Raw genomic sequence first — 18,321 nt, forward strand, 5'->3', positions numbered from 1 at the left:
CCTTTTCCCTGTCCCCTGACTGCCCCCCGCTGCCCCATCCAACCCCCATCTCATTCCTGATGGCCCCGAGACTCCTACCCCATCCAGCCACCCCTTTTCCCTGTCCCCTGACTGCCTCTGGAACCCCTGCTTCTGACAGCCCCTGACACCCTGTCCCACTCCTCCCTCCTGCCTGACTGCCCCCCCCCCAGGACTCCTGCCCCCATTCAACCCCCCTGTTTCCCACCTTCTGACTGTCCTGCTCCCTGACCACCTCCCCCAAAACTCTGCTGCCCTCTATCCAAACCCCCCTGCTCCCTGATTGGGCTTCCTGGAGCACTGGTGGCTGGTGGTGCTACAGCCATGCTGCGCTGCACAGCACAGCACCGGGTCAGGGTGGGCTCTGCAGCTGCACTGCCCCAGGAGCTCGCGGGGAGCACTGAGGCTGCAGGGGAGGGGAAACAGCAGGGGAGGGACTGGGGGCTAGCCTCCTGGGGCAGTAGCTCAGGGGCTGGGCAGAAGGGTCCAGCAGGCCAGAGTTCGCCCACCTCTGACCTAGCTGCTCTGAGACCGATTTGTTTGTTGACCTTCCAGACTTGTTGGAATTGGAAGAAATTAAGACAGTTTAATTACAGTAAAACAAAATATAAATGTTTTTAATAATAATCATGTTTGCTCCTCACACCCATACAAGGTTAATGTATGTGAACTAAATATACTATGCATTTAAACACAAATACAATTAGCAGAGTAAACATTGTAGTGTTATAAAAATTTAATCAGCCTGAGTGGAGGATGCTGATAAATTGGTTATCTCAAAGAAGCAGCAAGAAGACCACACTTTCCTGTATTGTGTAAGAGACATGTTATAAAAATGCAATTTTAGAGATGTTTTAGTGAATTGACAGGAATTTAATTGGTAATGCTTCTCCTATGCCTGCAGTGTAGCTGGAGCAGGATTGGTTATGCCAGGTCAATGACGTGCCTTAGAGCCAGCTGTAAAAAAAAACTAAATAAAAATGGCAGAGTCTTGTGGCATCTTATAGACTAACAGACGTATTGGAACATGAGCTTTCGTGGGTGAATACCCACTTTGTCGGATGAGATTCACCCACGAAAGCTCATGCTCCAATACGTCTGTTAGTCTATGAGGTGCCACAGGACTCTTTGCTGCTTTTACAGATCCGGACTAACACGGCTACCCCTCTGATACTAAATAAAAATGATCAGAGCAAGTTTTCTATACCAGAACTAAAATATTCTCTTACGCCTGGCCAGAGCTAAAAGCTCAGGTTCCTCTCAGTGGGAAAAGGGGATTCTCCTTCACTATAGGACTCGGAGATCTCTTCTAGCCCCGAGGTGGTGGGGACTTGTTGGTGTAGCTGGAGAAGCTATGCTGCATGACAGTGATGAGGGCTTGTCTACACTACTGTGTGGGATTGATCTAAGATACGCAACTTCAGCTACCTGAATTAATAGCCTAGCTGAAGTTGACCTACTTAGATCTACTTACTGCAGTAAGTTGACAGCTGAGGCACTCTGGTGGACTCCGCCTGCGCTTTTTGTTCTGGTGGGGCATCAGAGTCAATGGGAGAACGCTCAGCAGACGATTTTTTGCGTCTATACTAGACCCCTGCTGGATCGATCCCTGCAGGAGCAGGAATAATAGGGGGGAATGCAAGGAGGGGCCATTTTTGTGTCAGGTTCCTTTAGCATAGCAAGATTGTGGCAGCCGTTTGGAGCGTTACAAGTCCCAAGGAAGAAGTAACATTATCCTACACCTTCCTCGCGCCCTTCCCCTTCTGCCTCACATCGCCCCTTTCCCGCCTTCTCCAACAGCGCCTTGGATGGACCCTCCCCCCTCCCGAGCTGCCAGGGAGAATACAGTTGGAATCCTGCACGTGCATAACACACCTAAGCAGAGACAGTTTGGCGCCATTACAGTACGGGCGGGGGGAGGCTGAGCTGGGGTGGATGCTGTGCAGGCGCTTGGGAATGTCATATCCGCGTAAGGTAGGTAGCTCCGGGCTTTTCATACGGTCGCCATAACAGAGGTAACGTGTGCTCGTGTAGCGCTCTCACTGCGTAAGCGCGGGGCGGGAGGCAGAGCTTCACCATGCGCAGGCGCAGTAAAGATGCGCATGGTTGGAGTTGCGCGGGCGTCGAAGGGAGGAGTGTCCTCGGTGGTTAGCGCCTCTGGCCGTTGAGGCGGTGTAGGTGACAAGGGTAAGTGGGGAAAGAGGCTCTTTTAGAAGCTTCTGAGAGAAGTTTGAGGGCGGCTGTTAGTAGTAGTCGCGCGGCCGACGGGTATCTTCGTGGGATGGGGATTGTGACTGAGGGTGAGGGCTCTTGCGTGGGTCATAGCTGGTGGTGGGGAAGAGGATGCGGCTTCCCTCTGAGAAAACCCAAAAGAGCAACAGAGAAATAAAACCGGGCGGAAGGAGATTGGGGGGGGGGCATTTTCTTAATGTTCTTAAAGTAATTTTTTTCTATCCCTAGTGTTTTGTTAACACTAGAGCCTCCTTTATTGTCTTCTCTTTTCCCCAGGGATCTGCGTTAACCCTGGCAGAAGGGGGAGGAGAACTGTGTGCTTTCCTTATACATGTGAGTCTCAAGCTAGGGATGTGTGTCTTTCTTAATATTGTGGGGCGGGGGGAGGGTTATGGGGAAGTTGTATCCCCCATGTATATCTTTCATATATGGTGAATGTGGGATTTAGACAAACCCTCATGCTCCCAAACATTTTATCCCCAATATGAGGAAGTGTGGGTCCCCTCATCAGTCCCACACATTTTAGCCATAACATTGATGAAGGGGTTAGGAAACCCCACATATTCCTTCTGTGTTTTATTTCCAATATGGAGGTGTGTGTGTGTGTGTTTTTGCACTTGGACATTTATTGCTAAATTGAGAGATGATTGGAAGTCATTTTCTCCCTAACATGTGATCCCCTAAACTAGAGTTTGCATGATGGGAGCATTAGGCTGAAAGAGGGTTGTCACATTTCTTGTGATAATATAGCCATAGAGATGGGATCACTTTGTCATTGTTGAAATATGCCCTTTCTATCTAGATTTCAGGTTCAGGCTCTTTATTAAATTCAGCCTTTTTTTTTCTTTACCAGCTTTTTTTCTTTTGGTCTCATTTTCACTTTGAAATGTCAACTTTCTCAGCTCTCCATCTTCCTCTGCTTTCCCATGATTGGGCTCCCTTTAAAATATGTATAGGATTTTGTCAGCTTGATATTTATTTAAAGAGTTGAAAGTTGTTTCCGATATCACACCAGCCATTACATATTCCCCTGCCACATTTTTTGGTTTTTATGATCATATTTTCTTATTTTTAATTTTTTTTCTCTCCCTGGTTGCTGTATGAAAGGAACACTGAAACAAAAGAAAAAAATGACAGATTACATATTAAAAAAAATAACAAAAATTACTAGACAAAAAGATTGTCAAATGAACAAAAACTAGAAAAAACTTTTACTGCAATATTTTAATTTATAGAATTCTTAGGTGTTACTTAAGCGATTTTCAGACACTTGTGATTTTTAAATTGATGGTATATCTTTAAACATTATGTGTTTCTGTAGATGGACTTAATGCGCTTTGTAAATTTTCACTGTAGCTTCGAAGATAAAACTCATCTTTCCCTGCCCATTGTTTTGTTTTGTATCAGAGATGTGGAGGAGAGGATCTTTCTTGTTTGGTTGTATCCATTTTTCATTCTTTTATATCTATGAATCTTCACTAAGGTAGATTTTTTTTTTCCTTTGTAAGACGGGATATCAGTCACTGGATCATATAATTGAGCTCTGACCACTTCACCATTTTGCCCCAAATTTCTGTTTTTAGGAAAGACTATTAACTGAACTCTTCAGTTATTTCAGAGATCAGTTCATTAAGAGAAAAAATGAGTAACAAATACATCTTCATAAACACAAATACTAACTCTACTACAGCACTTAAATTCCTTGTAAGATTTTTGGAAAATTCAGCACTAGTAATTTGGTAAGTGGACTAGTGCAGGTACAGTACATATTTTTGTTTGAATATCTCGCGTGAGCAGTTGTTCACTGAAAAAATACAATTTTTGGGGTGAGGTAGGGTGGAAAGTACAGTGATGGAAAAAGTGTTTATTTCAGTCCTGTGCATAGTTTAAACCTCTAATAGGACTTTGAAGTATAAATTAAAACTGAATACAAACAGTTACAGCTTAATTATCTTGTTGTTTACCACATGTAATCTATTTTTCACCCATTCATCTCGAAATGATTTACAAGGTGGAGGAAACATCACTTTTTACAAATAGGTAACTTGAGGAAAAAAGGGTGATGGTGTGGTTTTTCTCCCCCACTCCCCGGGTACTGAGCATCACAGCTCCAATTAAGTGAGTGGGAGCAGTGTGTGCTCTGCTCTGCACTTCTGAAAATCAACATAAATGACTTGTCCAAGTTTGCAGAGAGATGTTCAAGGCCAAAAGAGATCATTATGACAATCTAGTCTGACTTCCTGCATAATGCAGACAATAGGAATGCAGTCGGGATTTCACTCCTGAATCCTGTTAAGGTCAAATGGAAATGTGTCATTTACTTCAGTGAGGACAAGATTTCACCTCAGGTGGCTTCTTGCCTAGCCCCATGATTAGTTAATTAATCTGCAACTGCCCTATGTTTAGGCAAAGTTTTTCTATTGAGTTTTGATATAGAAGTGTAAGATATGTGATCAAAATAAGTTATGTATTCCAGATATTCCAACTGCACTAAACAGATATTTTATATGAATATGGTTATGTGTTGGGTAGTTAATCTTAATTAGGCTTCAAATTAAGTCTCATTAAGAAAAAATGGTTTACTTAGAGCTGCAAATATAGCTTTCACTAATAGCTAGATAGATATCTTTAAAAACACAGCCAACTAAGAGGGTCTATTTTAAATCTATAGACTCTTTAAATATGATTAGTATCACTTCAATTTTAGCTTCAACATTTATAAGATTTGTATAAAATTGATAGCTACGCACTTAGTTATCTTTTACGTCTCATTTCAGCATTGCAGAAGAGGACTTCAATAGATGAAAATGATTGAAGTCTTGGTATTGAAGGTATATTGATTTTCTTTTAAAAGAAGTCTCAGTATTGTAAAGAACTTGTGCATATATTAGAACACAAGAAACTTTAGGGACAGGAAAAAAATATCCAGAATAAAATTGTTCAATCTTTTTTTTTTTTGCCAGACCTTTTGGGGATACAATCAAATTGAAATCTAGTAAATTTTAAAAAAGTTAAAAGTACTTTCAGTTATTTATCTGCTCCTGAACTTTCTCTGCCAGTTTTTATTTGCAGGGATACTTTAATATTCTTAACTTTTTCTCCCATTTTAGTGCATGAAGCCCCATAGAAGCAACATGTGATACTGGGCATACACATATATACAAAGTAAACAAAATGTTAAAATAGAGAAATACATTTTAGCTATAGTAATTTTGGGTGTTATTACAACGAGTGGAAAAACAAGTGTGATTTTTTGGGTGCGTGCGGAAATCTGGATTGTCCTTCCACTGCTTCTATGAAAAAGAGACATTTGTTTCAGCAGATCCTGGGGGGAGTGAGGGGTAGAAAGCAGGAAGCTATGGCTCTGTAGTAGTATGTTCTTTTCGCCTGTCCACATGGAAGGCCTGCTGGGGAGACAGCGTCATTCCTTGGAAATAAGTGAGGAAGCAACAGTTAAGATAATGATGACCAAGTAGGTATTATCACTCACTGTCCTCTGTTATGGTGAGACTCTTTTCTACAAAACAAAGTATAACAACAAGTTTGGGACTGATAGGAGCCTGCTTCTGTGGGAGCATGGCTACTGTGAAGATAGTGGGAATTATTACGGAGGCGCTGGAATTCCACAAGTTACCTGTGATCCATGTAGATTTCAGAAGATCTGTATGTGTTAATGATTGAATTCACTGTCTGTTCCTCGGGGTGGGAAAAGCCAACCCCTCTTGGTGGAAACTCTGAGAATAGGCACTCATGACATTTCCTGCTCTCTGTGTAAGAGAGGCCCATAATATTATAGATTGATTGTCTTTATGCATGGTTTAGGGCACTTGCAAAAATTTTACAAAGATTTACCAACCCTGGCACACTTTACCTCAGTGATCCTCCACCTAGGTTAATATGATTTAGTAAGGCTGCTTTGGTTTGGGATCTTCTGAATACCAGAAAAATTGAACTGTAAATACAGAAAGAAAACAAAGGCTAGAAGGAAAAAATAGACAGAAATTTTGTGGTTCTGACAAAACTGAACATTTCCACTTGAAGAGCTCAGTTCCAATTGCCTGCTCTTTTTCTTCCATTCCCGAAAATGTAGTAATTAGGATTCTCCTTAAATTATTCTTGAGCTGAGGAGGGAACTAACAAATTGTGGTTTAATTCAAGGAAGGGCAGGTGTGATGCATCCTAGGTATGCCTTGTATGTAGGAGATTGTTGGAGGAGAATGTTGTTTGTTGTGAAACCATGAAATGTGTCCTTACTCCCAGGACTCAATGCTAAGTTTTTTGTGTTGGGAAACAGATGCTTCTAAACCCAGAATTGTAGTCTCCAGCTCCAAATCTTCGGTCACTACCCAGTCAGTTTTTAACAGAACTCAGTAATATTCTAGTGATGATTAACTTACGTCATTTACGAATAATTAAATTGACAATATAGGGTTTTCTTATGCCCAGCATCAATATGAGATACATTTTCTAAATATCTTAAATGTACAATAGTGAACTAAAACTAACATTTCCTTTTATTGTAAATACTCTGTTAAAAATCCATCCTGTGCTCCCTCACTAGACAAAACTGTCCTTTTTCTACACTGCTGTTAGTCCTTCCTCCCCATGTACATGGTGTTAACTTCTTCCTGCAGTGCAGTCAGCAAGCCCTGTTCCCATCCTACTTTCTGAACCAGACCATGGCTGGTGGTTACCAAGTATTTCTCGGCTTGATGTCCAACAGGTTTCAGTGGGTTTCTTTTATCTTACTTGTACCCTTCTTGGTGGTAAGCAAGAACTTGTTGCTGGGCTGGGACCTTTGATCCATTAATTTAGTTGAACCTTTTAACTTAATTAGCCTTCTCTGGAAACAGGCAGAGCATAGGCAACACTTCTGCCTATCTTTGCTGTCAGTGGAAAGATGAATAAACAAAAGAGAAGCAAGCATAGAAAAAGATGTCCCAGTTATTCTTCCATGCTTCAGTCCTGCATGGAAGGGCAGAACAGTTAAGCTTGCTTTTCTAGCTGCAGGAGCAGTATAAATCTTTATGCTCATGAGGGAGGCTAGAAGCAGCATAAAAGGGACTTGACTCATTTATCATCTGGCCCTGTGTCTTTATTAGAATTGTCTGTAGATGATTCTAATCATGCAGAAAGAAAGCTTATGTTTTATAAATGCAGAAAACATGCTTAAGTTCTGATTTCCCAGGCCATAGAACATTCTAAAAATAATTCCTAGCAGATATCTTTTAGAATAACATCGTATCTTGATTTTAAAACTGTCAGTGACGGAGAATCCACTGTGACCTTTGATGATTTGTTCCAAAGGTTAATTACTCTCACTGTTAAAAATGTATACCGTATTTCCTGAGTTTGTCTAGCTTCAACTTAAAGTCATTAGATTGTTATACCTTTCTTTCCTAGAGTAAAGAGCCCATTATTAAATATTTGTTCCCCATATAGCAATTTATATATTGTAATAAGTCACCTCTTAACCTTGTCTTTGTTAAGGTAACAGACTCAAGGAGCTCAATCTGTCACTATAGAGGAGATTTTCTAGTCTTGTAATCATTCTTGTGACTCTTCCCTGAACTCTCTCTAATTTTTCAACATCCATCTTGAATTGTGGGCACCAGTACTCCAGTACCAGTATTCCAGCCACGGTGGCACGGGTACTAAATATAGAGGTAAAATAGCATCTCTGCTCCTGTTTGAGATTTCCTGTGTTTATGCATTCTGGGATCACATTAGTCTTCTTGACCATAGTGTTGCACTGGGAGTTCACATCAGCTGATTAACCATCGCAACCCCTAAATCTTTTGAAGAGGCTTATAAAGCATTTCTGTAAACTCACTCCTCAAGAGATAGGTAATTTTATTAGGAAACATGCTGAGTGAATCCTTTGGTCCTGTATCTCTGTATTTTCCAACCACTATAAAATAGACATAATTATGAGCCCATGCGATTTGACAGGAATGTTACAAAATATGGTGTGTCAGTAACCTTTCTTGACCCCCAATTTTTGTATCTCTGGGTACAGTTTAAACAGTCCAATAATCTTCCTGGGATGTGTGTGTTTTTTTTTTTGTTTTTTTTTACTCACTGCTCAAAGTGTCTTGTTTTGAAGATGTTGGATGTAAAGGCAGTAGGCAGAGGAAAAAAATATTTCTTAGGTTTAGATGATTGAAGCCTCCATATTCTTGGTAAACATATGCCACAGAGAAGGAATGGATTATTTTAATTAAGTCTGTTACAGATCTTGGGTTAAATATGTTAAGGAAACATGAAGTTGACTATATTACAGTTTTGGAAGTTACCAGCATTTCTTAAGCTATTGAGTTCATCCAAAACTCTGGAAAATTATGAGTTAAAAAAATTGGGGAAGCCAGCTTGCCTTGAAAAGGTGGGCGTTGGAAAAACCTGTATGTCAGTGCTTAAGCCCAAAGCACAGTGGAAAGGTGAAACCATGTTCCAAAGAAGCTGTGCTCCAGATCCCCAAGACCAGAGTGTGGAGGAAAGACCAGGTGTCTTCAGTATGCTTCTGGACTGGAGGCCCTGGAATGCAAAATTGTTCCTGGCAACGCAGCTGGTGAACTGGACTTTGTTATGCTAAGAGTATAGTGTGTAATACTTTAAATGTGTAAATGCTGTTGTTTGGAATGTTAAACAGATTATCTTAATTATTTTTTTACAGAAGCCCCTCCATTCACCTTTTAATGACAAAGTGTAAGTGTCAGAAGATTTCTGACTTTTTTAAGCCACTAGAAGCTCTGACTTTTTAATAACATTTTTCATATTACATTGCCAGTTATGTGATTTGAACATTAGTGACCATTTTGTCATTGAAAGTTTGTGTGTATATATTGCTAAGATGTTCTTGGAAATGTGTGGCTTTTAGGTTGGTTGTGTTTTTTGTTTTTAATCTCAGCACCTGATATTACTTGTCGTCTTTTTTTGTGGTTTTAATTATGCTTCACCTTTTGATTAGATTGAAGACCCAGGTTGCTTTTGGGTCATTGTAAAAGGATGTGGGCCTTTTGTAGACCGTGAAATGGAATATAAAAAACTGCATGCTGAAATGAATCAGTTCTATAACAGAGATGTGGAGGAAGTAAAGCCATTAACATTAGAAGAAGGGCAGGTAACATTTTCAGTCATTTTGCTACATAAAGATTGTGAGGGAAGTAGAAAAATCTGGTATTTTATTGGGTCGTTAGAGGTTTCTTTGTTTGTTAGAATCACAGCTTATAAGTATTTTTTATCCTGAAAGTATTTTCATTGCAGTACATTAAAATGTAACTACACTATCTTTTTCTTGGGTTTTTGAGAAAAGTGTGTGGTATGGGTTTAGAGGTATTTTGAATGTTTGGGCAGTTCTTTTTAATTTGTTGTATAATTTAAGTTAGAGGATGAGCACATATACAGTAAAAGCTTTATCTGGCATGTTGGCAGAATGGGGGGTGCCAGTAAGTCAAAAATTCCGGTTAAGAGAGAAGGATTTGGGGCACAGGAGCAGTTTCGGGGTACCGGATCTGGGCGGTGCTCACCTTGGGAGCTTTTAGGTGGAAGTCTGGCCTGCTGCTTTTAGGTGGAAGTCTGGCCAGGCAGCTCTGTGCACTGCCTCTGCCCGCAGGCGCTTCCCTCCGCAGCTCCCATTGGCTGGTGACTGTGGCAAATGGGAGCTGCAGAGCCAGCGCTTGGGGTAGGAGCAGTGCATGGAGCCCCAGAGGCTGTTTCTCCGCTTCGGAGCAGCAGGGACATGTCACCGCTTGTGGGGAGCTGCCTGAGGTGAGCACAGCTCAGATCTGGCACCACGAGCCCCCTCCCGCATCCTAACTTCCTGCCCCAGGCCCCCTCTCGTACCCAAATTTCCTCCCAGAGCCTGCGCCCCGCATCCCCTCCTGAAATGCTGGGTTTTAGAGCTTTCCAGTTGGCAAACTGCTGGATAGTACAGCTTTTACTGTACATATTTTATACATTTATAGAAAAAATATATATATCACAAGCTGCAAAATACTTTTTTGGAGGACATCACTGGAAATAAAACTGTATTTTTTTCTCTCTTTATAAATGACTTTGTGCTGTAGCTATTTCTGTATTCAAGAAGTGAATATATAACTTGTACAAATCTAGGTTCATGTACAGAAATATATGTATCTTTTATTTCCCCAGGTTTGTGTGGTTTTTTGTCAGGAACTGAAATGCTGGTGTAGAGCAGTTGTTAAATCAATCCTGTTCTGTGCTGATCATTACCTGGCAGAGTGTTTCCTTGTGGATTATGCCAAGTATACTCCTGTTAAAACAAAAAAGTATGTATTATTGTGATTTACAAAGTTATTGCTGGAGGCTTTTTTTTTTCATATTAATGCACTTGAGTATTTTTAATCTTGATTTATATTGACTAAAACTAGAGAGCCATGGTAGTTTAAATTGTGAAGACTGTGAATCAGGTCCTGCAAACACTACTAGGCATATAATGGGATCATGCTCAGTATTAAGCACTACCTGATGTTGTTTACAGTATCAAGTGCTACATTTGTCACTGCAGAGACTAGATGCCTCTATGGCAGCATTTGTCATACTGGGGTCTGTGAGGGTACTCCAAGGGGTCCACTGGCCTCACTGATCAACTTCTCCCCCTCCCTCCCAACTGTTCCTGCATGTCGGGGTTTAGCTGTTTAGCGGTGTGCAAGAGGCTCTGGGAGGGAGGGGTAGGAGTGCGGATGGGGCATGCTCCGGGGAGGGGGCGGAATCATGTCTGGGGCTGCCGGCCCTGCAGATCAACTCTTCCCACTCCCTCCCAGTGCCTCCTGCACACCGTGGAACAGTTGGGAGGGAGGGGGAGGAGTGGGGATGGGGCATGCTCGGAGGGGGAAAGGGTGGAGTGGGGCAGGGCCTGGGGCTGAGTGGGGGAGTTTGGGGGTCCACAAAAAAATGTAAATCAAAATGGGGGTCCTCAGGTTGCTAAAGTTTGAGAACTGCTGCTCTAGGGGTACGCCTACATTGCACACTCCTTACAGCAGTGTATTGAGTACATACTCTGCATGACCCTGGAGCATAGGTATAAATAGCAGTGTAGATGGTGAGGTGCTGCTGAGGTGAGTAAAGACATGGTTTAACCCTTAGGATATGTACCCTACAGGGCTCTCTACACACACAAACAGTGCCTCTCTCATCTACATTACTATTTTTAGCAGGGTAGCTCTCACTGAAAGTCTTTTCCTTCCGCAGACTGGCAGCAGGTTAGAGCCTTTCCTCATGGAGTGAAAGACGTAGGCAGTCAGGAAAGGCTCCACCAGCTGGATTTGTTTACATTGCAAGTGAAGAATAACTGAAACTCTTTTTTTTTTTTTTTTTTTGGTTTAAAGTCACTTTTCCTTGACTGGGAATCAAACCCAGGCCATGGCAGTGAAAGTGCCAAATCCTAACCCCTGGACCATCTGGAGCCTTTTCCCTCTGCCAGTCCCTCCCATGCCCTCAGGCTAGAACCTTTCCTCATTGCAGTGAAAGTCAAGGGAGTTGCCAGAGCCTTTTCCACTGCTTTCCCCCACCAGAGCCTTTAACTGATGAGTAGTTATGCTAGACACTGCGGTGTGGATGCAGCTTGCTTTTCATTGCAGTGTATGGCGATGCATATCCTGTGCTCTGCCAGTGGTGTGCTGTGTAGACATAGCCTAAAAAATGCACCAGTATTCACGAAAAAAACCTTCTTTGGTGCAGAAGGGATCAAACTGGGCGAAAAAGCCTCCAAATACCAAGGAAGTGAGCAGCATCTCTGCAGCATGCTCCCTTTGGCCTCAGAAACTGGAGGAAGTATTAAAGCTGTAGTTTTTTTTTGGTGAGGGGGAGGGTTGTTCAATGTCTTGGGATTGGTTGGGTGGAGGTAGAACTAGGATTCAGTTACTTTCCTTAACAAGCGCGCTTTAGTGATACTGATTTCAGAAATAAAACTGCTAGCTCCACCAGCTTATGGCTGGTGGAGCTAGCAGTAACTGGCTTCCACATCTTCAACTTTCTATTGGAGAGAGAAATAAACCAAGATTGCCCGGTTAGCCAATGGCAGTGTGTCTCCTAGAAAGGATGCATAAAATCAATGTTTTTTTAAAAAGTATTTTTTAAATTTAAATTAGAAAACAGGTTTATGTTTTAAAAAACATATTTAAAACTAAATTTGAAATTGGCAACCTATATGAAAGTGTAAACTTACCATAACCTATTACAATAATTTAAATAATAAAAATAATATTAAGGACTACATATTTACTGCCAAGTTTTAAGGAAAGTCAGCTGAGATGGTAGAATTTACAGACTAAGCACCTGGAAATGGGGTTTGCTAAGTGTTAAACCAGCTTTTGACAGCAGATACTTATGCAAGTACAGAGAATATTTTCCTGATTTCAGTCTGTTCAGCTAGTTCAGTTCAATGACTTGTTCATTCCTCTAGGACAGGGGTAGGCACACTGTGGCCCATGGGCCACATCCGGCCCATCAGACATTTTAATCCGACCCCCGAGCTCCCACCGGGGAGTGGGGTCGGGGACTTGCCCCACTCCACACGTGCCGTGGCTCCGCACAGCTTCTGGAAGCAGCGGCATGTCCCCTATCCAGGACCTACCCTTGGGGCAGCCAGGGGACTCCGAACCCTGTCCCTGCCCCTGCCCCAAGTGCCACCCCCTCAACTCCCATTGTCCGGAAACCTGTCTGCAGACAGGGAAGTGTGCAGTTGCCTAGCAGGGGGGGTTGGATAGGCATAGGGTCCCAGGGGGCCTGGCAGGGGGCGAGGGTGTGGATGGGATTGGGCCTGTCAGAGGACTGGGACCAGGGGGGTTGGATAGGGGGTAGGGTCCCAGGCAGCAGTTAGGGGCAGGGGGTCCCAGGTGGGGGCAGTTAGGGGACAAGGAGCAATGGGGAGAGGGTTGGATGGGACTAGGGTTCTGAGGGGGGCAGTCAGGGGGCAGGAAGTGGGAGGGGATGGATAGGGGATAGGGACCAGGGTGTTTAGGGAGGCACAGCCTTCCCTCCCTGGCCTTCTATCCAGTTTTGCAATCCCAATGTGACCCTCAGGCCAAAAAGTTTGCCCACCCCGATCTAAACTATGTTTTGCATTTGGACTTCTTAGTTATTTCCTAAAGAAAAACTGAGTCTCCTTGCTTGGTAACCATTAAAACACATTTAGTTGCAAATCAATATATCCTTTATACTAAATTTGGTGCTCCTTTTTCCTAACTAGATGGATGCACTACATGTATACGCATTTATTTGAGCAATTATATAACTTAATTCACATTTATTCAGATTCTTAATTTTTACTTCATTATGTTAGAAAATGGTGAATGATGCATTTCCTGTTTACTAGATAACTTTTTTATTTGTGTGTCAAGCTCTATTTGGAAGGAAATTCAATTAAAATGCACAAAAACATTTAATTTTTTTTAACGAATAAAACTACCATAAATGTGCTGGATACAGAAGAAAAAAATTTACCGAAACATGTTTTGCGTTTAAACCTAACTTATTATTAATCAAAGGAAGTATTATTTGTAGGTTTGTAAACTGAACTGATTATTTTTGGTCACTGTGTCCCTTCAAGATTTTAGAACTAAGATCTTATCCTCTCACACACAGTTGTTATTCTTAGACTGGAAGTAGAAAACAAGATTTCCTGCTTTTTCAACTGCCAATTGGTTTCTTAACACTGTATTGCCAACTGCAGTGGAGTGGGATGTGGGAGCCCTGCTGTGCCCTAGAATGTGTAGTGCATTGAGTTTTGTATCAGGTTGCTACATCTAATTATGTTGAAAACTTTTTTTCACTGTTTAAGCATTCGGGTCGCAGTGGAAGCATTTATGCAACTCCCATATAGAGCGAAAAAGTTTAGACTGTACTGCACAAAGCCAGTCACGTTGCATATAGATTTCTGTGAAGACGCTGCAGAAATAGTGTAAGTATGGCTTGAGAGAAATACAGTGTACTGTACGCAAAATTAATAATACATTTTCTACTTAAATGCACAGCTTAATTGTGGAAAAAAAGAAGAAATTTAATTTTTATAATCTACCTTTTGATAGTTTTTTTTCCTCCTTAGTAGGGTCTTTGGGATTCCTATTGGATTTTGGCGTTGCTATATGTCTGTACCACTTGTGCATATTTTTTTCGGTTGCAAAGGACTGGATAGGATTCCTTTGTGAGAGAACTTTTTCTTGAGTAGTAAAAACACTTCAGTTCCTGGTGACCTTGGACGTGATCATGTGCCTAAAGCTTTGAATGACTGAAGTAGCACAGGTTAAGGTCCTTGCTTAGCAAATGATCAACAGCAGGAAACCAACTCAGTGTAAAGTACTAACACACGGTCTGACCCAAGTGGTTTGTTTGGTAGTATTCTGTTTGGTTTGGTTTGGAAGAGGGAATATATGTAACTTAAGTTACATTATATGTCTATCAGGTGTTATAATTGGCCATCTGTATAGGAGGTAGGAGATGATAAGGCATTCACAACTTAAATAATGAGCTATTAAATGGTATGCTTTTTTATTTTTTTAGACCCTTAAATATTTTAACAAGCATTCATGTTGCATTAAATTGTAGACTCTGTAGGAGACTTTTGTCACACCTGTTAAACATTGTTTCACATGTTTATTTAATTAAAAGTAATTAATGTGCTCTTACAATTTAATTGTCTGTTCTGTTTTTTGGAGACTAACTTTCCTTCACTTTCTTTGAGGTGAACGTGTTTTGTCTTTTACTAATATACAATCAATGGACAGAATTGTGTTCAGCAATTCTAAATCAGTAATGTGCAATTTCTCTTGATGGCAGAGCTGGAAAATGTAGCTGGGATCAACTAGACTGACCTCATGCACAGCGTAGTAAACTTCTTAAAGTATTCAGTATCTAATCTGTTCTTTGTTTTTTCCAGTGATGGTGCTTCCACTGCCATCCTTGGTAGTATGCTATAATTGATTTAGCTGTTAATATTTTTCATAATTTCATTCAAGTGTACTACCGTATAAAATAGCGTTGCGTGAAAAATCACCTGTTTTATGCTACAGTGAGATGATTGATCTTGTTTATATCTTTCTAGACCTGCAAAGAGATGGGACAGTGCTGCTATTCAGTACTTTCAAAACCTTCTAAAAGGTAAAGAAAAATACAGTTACAACCAAGAATGTTGTGGAAATGACACAGAGAAATCAAAACGAACAGCTGCTTAACTTGTTATAGGAAGTGTTACAATCTTGTCCAGTCTAACTCTCTAGTTGGGCATCGGTCTGTTATAAAAGGACCTGAATCCTGTGCCCTGAATGCTTCTAAGCTCTGCTGGGTCTGGTTATTGATTGGTTGCTGTTCCTAGCTGTAGGGGCCTCGGGCATACTCCTGGGTGCAATGCCTGTTTCAACCCCCTTCTTGCAAAGTAGGACCTCATAGTCTGGCTGCCTTAGACCCCAGAACCAGTGCCACTGACCTCCTGAGCTCCCAGACACTTAGGCGCACATCCCTAGAGTCCAGCTGGCTATGGGAACTCTGGTTTCTCAGTTAATCCTGTCAGGGACAACATGACAGGAAGGCAGGGAACACAGGTTTAGCAAAGCAAGTTCTTAACAGAGCACAGGAGTTACAGATCTCTGGAAAATTAAGACAGTCATGAATGTAGTCCCCCAGTCTCATCTCATCCCTACTGAGAGTCCTGAAGTCTGGTCTGTGTCCTTAGGTCTTGCAGCCCTGTTGGTCTTCCCTTTGTATAGTGTGGTCTGCTTGCATGTGGTGGTGGGCGACCTCTTTCTTAGCAATGCAGCCATCTTTTTAACTCCCATGTGCTCCTGGCTCAGGGGCTGCAGCCCTTTTATTGAACTCATGGATAGGCTGGTAGTTGAGAGACAGAGTTGATGGCCCTTAACAGTTCTCTTGTTAACCCTCTGTTAGGGTGTCTCACACCATAGCATGAGCACACATTGACCAAACTAGGCTGACCGTGTCAGGATTAGCCTACTTTTCTGCACTACCTTGGTGTCATGTGATGACTCAATTTGGAGATTACAATGCAAAGTGAAGGTTGCAGTGAAGGTTACAATCCAAAATGGTGTTCACAGTGTGACACAGACATATCCCCAGTCTGTCACTGGAAATAATACAAACCTAGTAATTGATGTGCTAGAAAAAGGCAATAATAAATGCCTGTCAGTGGAGATTTTGATACCTACTAGTATAAATTAGGGTTATCGCAGTTAACTCGCACGATTAACGCAAAAAAAATCACAAACAATTGAGTCATGATTAATCACATTTTTAATTGCGCTGTTAAACAGTAGAATACCAATTGAAATTTATTAAATAGTTTTGGATGCTTTTCTACATTTTCAAATATATTGATTTCAATTACAACACAGAATACAAAGTGTAAAGTGCTCACTTTATATTATTATTTATTATTACAAATATTCGCATTGTAAAAATGATAAAGATATAGTGTTTTTCAATTCACCTCATAAGTACCATAATGCAATATCTTTATCATGGAAGTGCAACTTAAAAAACAAATATAGATTTTTTTTTTTTTGTTACATAACTGCACTCAAAAAAACCAAAACAATGTAGAACTTTAACTGCAAGTCCACTCAGTCCAACTTCTAACTTCTTGTTGGTACAGCCAATTGCTAAGACAAACAAGTTTGTTTACATTTAGAGGAGATACTGCTGCTTGCTTCTTATTTACAGTGTCACCTGAAAGTGAGACCAGGCATTTACATGGCACTTTTGTAGCTGACATTGCAAGGAATTTACATGCCAGATAAGCTAAGCATTCATATGCCCCTTCATGCTTCCATGTCCCCTGGGATGGTGGTTGAAGCATGAAGGGACATATGAATCTCTAGCACGTTTGGCACGTAAATATCTGGCAATGCCAACTACAACTGTGCCATTGAAACACCTGGTGTCACTTTTAGGTAACATTGTAAACAAGGAGTGGGCAGCATTATCTCCTGCAAATGTAAACAAACTTGTTTGTCTGAGCAACTGGCTGAACAAGAAGTTGGACTGAGTGGACATGCAGGCTCTAAAATTTTACATTGTTTTATTTTTGAACGCAGTTGTTATTTTGTACATAGTTCTACATTTGTAAGTGCAACTTTCATGATAAAGAGATTGCACTCCATTATTTGTATTTGGTGAATTGAAAAAACTATTTTATTTTTTACTATGCAAATATTTGTAATAAAATAATATAAAGTGAGCACTGTACACTTTGTATTCTATGTTGTAATTGAAATCAATATATTTGAAAATATAGAAAACATCAAAAATATTTAAATAAATGATATTCTATTCTATAACAGTGCGATTAATATTTTTAATTGCACGATTAATTTTTAATTGGTTGACAGCCCTAGTATAAATAATGGATTAGTTACAGTTGATATACAGTACTGGGCGAAGGCCACTCTGAAGTTATTCAGGCTCTGAAAGGAAATAAATTACATGCAGTAGTATCCTTGTGGGAAGATAGTTGTGCGTATAATAGAGATGCCTTGAGGGACTAAAACTTCTCTGTTCCAAACTTTATAGTACAGATTGTAATCCATCAGTTATCTTATTTGGATACATGGACATATTTCTAATTAGATTTAGTTTACAAAACTAGTATGAAACCAATTAATATATTGCAAAAACATGGATGCAGTTAGGTAACAACTGAAGTTTTTGACTCTGCTACAATATGGCAGTCCCTTGTCTTTAAATACACCTATGTATACGTCTTAATGAAATTGCTTTAATCCTAGTATAGAAAGAAGCAATGAAAACATTGGAAGAAATTGATGATGGGGAATTAGTTAGGTATTGAACATTTTTCCTCCTTTAATGTGTTTTGGTGCTTCTGTTTTATTACACTTAGGAACCACCCAGATTGAGGCGAAGTTATGTGCTATAGAAGATGACAATTTTGATGTTTATCTTTACGTAACAATAAAAGATGAAAAGGTAAAGTATCTCAGGCTTTGTCTACACTTACAGTTTTGCAGCGCTGGCCGTTACAGCTGTGGTCGTACAGCTGTGTACGGCCAGCGCTGCAGTGTGTCCACACTGACAGCGACCAGC

At 40.9% G+C, this 18,321-nt stretch overlaps 1 protein-coding gene across 1 annotated transcript in view; it reads left to right on the forward strand.

Moving 5' to 3' along the window:
- The first annotated feature begins 2,119 nt into the window (after window positions 1–2,119).
- TDRD12 (tudor domain containing 12) overlaps window positions 2,120–18,321 on the forward strand; it is a 164,081-nt gene continuing 147,879 nt past the window's right edge. The window contains exons 1-8 of the mRNA XM_075073652.1: window positions 2,120–2,162; window positions 2,527–2,583; window positions 5,028–5,081; window positions 9,218–9,370; window positions 10,402–10,538; window positions 14,051–14,170; window positions 15,311–15,366; window positions 18,119–18,204. Of these exons, the coding sequence (XP_074929753.1) occupies window positions 5,052–5,081; window positions 9,218–9,370; window positions 10,402–10,538; window positions 14,051–14,170; window positions 15,311–15,366; window positions 18,119–18,204 (582 nt within the window). The 5' untranslated portion in view covers window positions 2,120–2,162; window positions 2,527–2,583; window positions 5,028–5,051. The remainder of the gene's footprint in view (window positions 2,163–2,526; window positions 2,584–5,027; window positions 5,082–9,217; window positions 9,371–10,401; window positions 10,539–14,050; window positions 14,171–15,310; window positions 15,367–18,118; window positions 18,205–18,321) is intronic.

Source organism: Chelonoidis abingdonii, chromosome 19 (assembly GCF_003597395.2).
Source record: "Chelonoidis abingdonii isolate Lonesome George chromosome 19, CheloAbing_2.0, whole genome shotgun sequence".
NCBI lineage: Eukaryota > Metazoa > Chordata > Testudines > Testudinidae > Chelonoidis > Chelonoidis abingdonii.